Below are 6,000 nucleotides of genomic sequence, written 5' to 3'. Positions count from 1 at the left end.
TCTGTCTCAACCAGAATGAGGGGTCACCAGATCAGCAGACACCAAGTTTAAAAAAGAGAGGTTCACAAAGCAAGTGGTAACTCATGGTAATTCCTTTCCAACGAAGTTTACACGGACTCTGGAAACAACTGTCCAAGCACAGGGATAAAAGGAGAACTTTGAGCATCGCCATACAGACAACTGATACCACACTCCGGAGAGCCCCAAGCACAACACACCACACCTGGAAAAGATTGCTGCATCATCACATTTGACTGTTCCTGGGCAGCCCATAGATCTGGCACCTGTGTCACACTCTTCGTGCATCCCAAACAGATCAATGCAGTGTCACCTTAGAAAGTCTTTAAAAATGGACTTTAAGTTGCTCAGGAACCAAATCAAATGCACACTGTGTACCCAAAACCTTGATCAGATTCTATACTGCTTCATTTCAAAGCTTTCATTTCAAAGGACAAGTGGAGAATGCAAGTGCATCTCTGCTTCCTTGACTGTGAGCAGGCCTCAATTCCAGCAATCTCCTCTAGTTCTGAATCTCCTTCTGCCCTTGGAAAGAAAAAAGTGTAGCTGATTCTAACCCTGCTTCAGCTTACTCTAGAATGCACCCATTAAAAACCCAAACTGTGATGAACAGGATGCAGCAATAATCTTACGTATCTAACTACCCATCACAGCTAAGAAGCAAAACATAGACACACCTTAAGAACAGGACGGTTGGGTTTGTTGGTGACGATTTGGGCATTTTTCAGGTCTTTTTTTTGAAAAGCAGGTGAATACTAGGCAGCGATTAGTACTCTGGAAACAAAACAGCTACTTGGAGTAAAAGAGGAACTCTCAGAAAAAGAATGTCTGTGTCTTATCATGGGAGAATTCTTTCAATTCTTTTTCATCTATCCAAGATGGATAGGGTGGAAGTTGATGTTAAAAACAAAACAACAAAAACACAAACCAAACCGGTTTGTATGCAACTAAGAGAAGCCATGGCTACTGGCACATTTATGAACTAGAGAGAGTTCAGAAAAGTCAAAGTAATCCCAGACTGCAGGGGTTGAAAGTCTGATGCATCATGGCTGCAACCAATTTCCATAAGCATCAGCTGGGGGGGTGTTTCTGTTTTGTTTGGTTTCAGATTTTTGTGTGGGTCTGGCTTTTTCTGTCATGAACAGTCTTCTGAAGACTAAAACTTAAATATCCAGATTTCTGTGTGGGAAAGCTTACTTGTACTAACTAACACAGGCTTAAGAGGGTGGAGGCATCAAGTGATCACAATTTAGAAGGAGAAAACTGGTTGTGAAGCCAATCAAATGAAAAACAGTATATGGAGACTATTTAAATTTTAAAACCACATGTAGAGATAATAAATGGAATAAATGCACAGAGAAGTTCAAAGATTTTTCTCCTCTTTATTTAAACACAAATACATTTACAGCATGCAGGTAAGTTAAAACTATATGGCGTCTTCCCCAAACCAATTGTTTTAATGCATCTTAAGTGTACTGAAGTTAAATCAGATTCCACAGGTAGACTTGTCCTCATGTCAAATTTAGAGTTACACACAGTAGTGAGTCAGCATTTAAGTTAGGTAAATAATTTAGTTGTTCACCAGAAATAAATATTATTTCACCAAGTTCCTATCCTAAACCATCTTTTAAAAATATGATCTAGAGGAACATAAAAGTAAGAACCATTCAAAGACTGCAAGTTGAAATAGCAGTGTCGAACATTCCCTGTATAGACTGAGTATTTTAATTTACAAAATACAGCAACTGTCCTGTCTGGCTGACCTATGCCAGCCAAACCAGAAAGCAAAGGAAGTTGTGTGTTTTTCTCTTTTACATTTTAAGAGGCAGTTCTTGGTAAACTTCATAAAAGGTTTAAAATAAAAAAAGATTTAAATATAAAAAGGTGATGTACACTGAGCTACACACTAGTTACTGTTCAATCTAATTTTTTAAACACAGCAATTTTGAGCACCAAAACCCATGACAATTACCTACAGGAATGAAACCCCCATTCACAGGCATGAGAAAAAAATCCTGCTTCATTTGAGTGTGTTGTTTTGTTTCTATGATTGCACATTGACAAATGAAGGCCTGAAAACCTGTAGTTAACATTGATAAAGATAATGGTCAGTGCTGATTCCTTGATGAGAAATTTAATTTAAAATATTTTGTTGTTTCTTTTTTTTTCCTCAGTATGCTGCCTTCGACTGTGCTCTGAAACAACTGCAAGTTTGGAGTGTTTGGTGGCCTTAAAAAAAAACTGTCTTAAAAGCTGAAAACTCCAAAATAGTGGGATTTCCAACTGATACAATCAAACTTTAAAAATCAAACTATTAAAAATTCAGACTACTGTAGATATAGAAAAAAAGTGGTTCAAGGTCTAAAATTTGACTATACTCCATCATAATATAAATATTTTGCCTATTTTAAAATATAAAAATTGAAAGTGATTTGCTCTCTGAACAGTCATAGAGTTTCTACTGTTTCCACAATAACTGAATACCCAGCAAAAAACTCAAGCCAGAACAAAAAGTTCTATCAACCAGGTCTGAAAAACCCATTGAATTCTTCCAGCAATACTAAGTTCCTTCTTTCTTAAAGACCTGGTAACTAGTTTCTATACAGAAGGCTGTTCTAAAAATTATAGTGGCTAAATCCTATCAATAAGTTAAGTAAATTACAATATAAAAGTTTAAACCCCGGATTTAGCTCAGTGAGAGTACCGGAGCTCAAAACAAAACAAAACAAAACAAAAAAAACCAACAAAAAAAAATCAAAACCCCACATTTCGTTTTGTTAGCCACTTTACAGGACTTTATTGCAAAGAGAAGAAAAATATTCAACAACTACTACTTTGGACATTTCATATACCTACTTACAAATGGATTACAAATACAATTCAGGGTAGCACTTTTATTTATTTTATTGTTATTTTAAACACATGCCTCTGGCATTTCTGGATACATCAGTTTTAAAAAGTTGTGTCCTTTATTTACGTATCTGAATTCATTGGCATGTTGTTGAAAAAGGCTTTTTAAAATTGAAAGTCAAAATTTTAGCCAAAAATTCCAGTACTGTATGTAGTGGAATATAAAGTTACATTTTTAGATTGCCCTCATTTCACTATTACAAATAGCAAAAGTGAACCGTCATAGATACAGACAAATGGACAGACAGGCTCATCAGAATGAAGCAGAATGTTTTCACTCCACCAGACTGTACTGTGTGCAGAATCAGGAACAGGACAGATGGGATAATCCATTGCCAAAGTCTTTTTTGTAAACTCAGGTTTACGCTTATTACTGTACAGTATTTCATTCTAAGTCACCCGGTCACCGGGCACTGAATGAGAGAACAGTTACACAGCCTTGTTCGCACTGAACCCTTTAGGGCGGCGGTGGCGCGCGCGCAGTGCCTCGTGGCAGCTGCCGTAAGCACCTCAGGATCCTCACACTGTACAAACACAGTTAGTTCCAATGCTCTATGCAGCATTCCAAAAGAAAACTGTAACGTAGAGTGCTGCCCTAATTCAGTGGGACATGTAGTGTTATGTGAAGTGACAAAAATGAAAGTATACTTAAACACTGTTGCACATTCCCTAAGACAATAAGATGTACACAAATTAAGCTAGAAAATTTGAACTAAGATTTTCTCAATGTACATTCAGCTTGGCACAGTGCAGACTAAATTTAAGACATGAAAGACAAACTGTGTAATAAGCAGAGCTACACTTTAAGTAACATGTCATTTTTCAAGACGCCAAAATTGCACTCTAGTTGGTTTTTTTTGGGAATCAGTTAGCAGAATTTGTAGAAGGGGGAAGAGCTGTACAGGCCAGGTATAATTTATACAATTTTCAAAAAATAATCCTACAGTCCCCAAATGGAGAGATTATTGTCATGGAATGACTCCCTCTACAGAATATCCAATCCTCCTCATGCTGCATTTACTTTTCAGCAACTGTAAATGAGAAAAAAACCACAGAGTTAGGCCAAAAAAGCAAAGTTATTTACATTTACAGTAGACCATATCACTATTTACATGGCCTTTAAGAGCCCAGTTCTTAAAACACTCAGATAAGTGGTAATGAAACATCCACTTTAAAATAAGAAATCACACAACACAAAGCATTTAAGCAATGCTGTCTGCTACCAACAAATTTACAGCACGACAAACTGACAGGGTATGCAATCTTGACTGCAATAATAATAAATAATTAAAAATAAATAAAAAAACCATTACAGACAGAAACCACTTATAGCCCAGCTCCATTTCCCATGACTGTTGCTGCTTTTCCTGGCTAGTGGCAACTCCTTGGTCATTCAAGCTAAATGTTATTCAAAGTTGAAGTACCCTTCAGTTCAACCTCTTATTTACTAAGAGACATTACTGAACAGAACCAGGTACCCTGCCTAGTTCTACAACCCAGTTTTCTCTGAACTGGAGAGAAAGCTTGGATAAGTCAGTCAGCTAATTAAAAGAAATGAATAGACACAAGATTCACATAAACTGCTCTGGAGCCCTTCAGAAGAGGAGCACCCAGGTTTCAAGGACCCACCCCATTTTAGATGTATTTCAAACTGAAGATGCAGATAACCTTAACTAAGGGAATGTCTAGAAGACATTTATAGACACATTCAAAAGTGAAGGTGACAACAGAGAATATAAAGTAAAGCATTACTGTTAGGTGAGCAACAGATCAACCAACTATAAAGCAGATACTAATTAAACGATATGATTCTGTAAAGCAACTTAAACATACCAAATGCCATACCACATGCACGTGTATATAATATAATAATACTATGTGTAGTTACTTTGGAGATTAGAGATGTTTTCAAGTAAGTGCACATTTAATTTCAATTGCTATAACTACATTTGAGCTAGGCTAACATTTTAAGTCTACTGGATCAGGACATGAATTCTGTTAAATAATTCCAAGTCACTGACACAAAGCAGTGTGCAAACACAGAAAGAGAAGCAAATAAATAACATGTAAAAAACCGGTAAATTTTATTTCATCACTGAATGTTTTCCTGAAGAAAACCATATTTAAAAAGATACTAGCAGGACAAAAGAATTTAAAATGTCCACTCCTTTCCCAAACAGTGGCTACTGTCTTTGACTGGTAACTACCTCCAACTGATTGTTTCCACATTTTGTTCTACCCCAGGAGAACACCATCAGAATTACCATTTTACAGCAAACACATTTTAGAAGAAAAGCAGCAGCATCTTTAGTCAGATGTACATTATACTGTTCCACTGGCTATAAAATTCTGTAAAAAAGACAAGTTAGTCTGACTATTCAAGTGACTTTATGCCACAGAATGAACTGTAATAAACCTAATACAAAGTAGTTTGCTCACACATTTTAGAAAATGCTACAAGACAAACTTACACTTTGTCTTGCCGTCCACCTCCACGCAGCACAGCTGGCTGGCTGTTCTGAGTGAACGCACCTCCACCACGAATTGCACTTGGATGAGTTGGAGAAGCTGCTGGATGCTGGCCAGGGCGGATAGGCTTAGCTGCATGGCAAGAAATGTGACTTACAAATATATACACAGCAATTGTACCTTGGATTATTCAAATTTACTGATACCATTAGCCAAATGTAATAATCACAACTGAATGCACTTTGAATAAGAAAACAAATTTAGAGGATGGCATTCTGAGAACGTAACAGATTAGTGTCAGCTACAACAAACCCTGGAAAATAGACAAGGTTTTGCTTTTATTGCTCCCTGTTAAAGCTTGCAAAGCTTCTGATAAAGATTATCTTCACATGAATGATCTGTCCCACCTAATGTATTACCTTCTATGAATCCTATTTTTTGGCAGTAAGAACTCAAATAAGACACAACAATAGACAGTTTCATGAGAGTTATGTAACAGTAAGCAATCATTATAGCTGCTGTCCTTCCCACATCTACTTGATTGATAAGTCACTACTTACACTCTCTGCAGGTGGTTCTGTGTACCAATACTCCACAGATAAC

General features: G+C 36.8%; 1 protein-coding gene across 2 annotated transcripts in view; it reads right to left on the bottom strand.

Moving 5' to 3' along the window:
- Nucleotides 1-1,380: 1,380 nt before the first annotated feature.
- The window catches only part of KIF5B (kinesin family member 5B), a 35,746-nt gene continuing 31,126 nt past the window's right edge, over nt 1,381-6,000 (bottom strand). For both annotated transcript variants that reach the window (XM_048293610.1, XM_048293619.1), the window contains exons 25-26: nt 5,400-5,529; nt 1,381-3,959 (exon numbers count right to left, since the gene is read on the bottom strand). In XM_048293610.1, coding sequence (XP_048149567.1) covers nt 3,953-3,959; nt 5,400-5,529 — 137 coding nt within the window. In that variant the 3' untranslated portion in view covers nt 1,381-3,952. The remainder of the gene's footprint in view (nt 3,960-5,399; nt 5,530-6,000) is intronic.

This window comes from Corvus hawaiiensis, chromosome 1, assembly GCF_020740725.1.
Source record: "Corvus hawaiiensis isolate bCorHaw1 chromosome 1, bCorHaw1.pri.cur, whole genome shotgun sequence".
NCBI lineage: Eukaryota > Metazoa > Chordata > Aves > Passeriformes > Corvidae > Corvus > Corvus hawaiiensis.
Note: the sequence above shows the minus strand (reverse complement) of the source record. Positions and strands in the feature narration are given on the sequence as shown.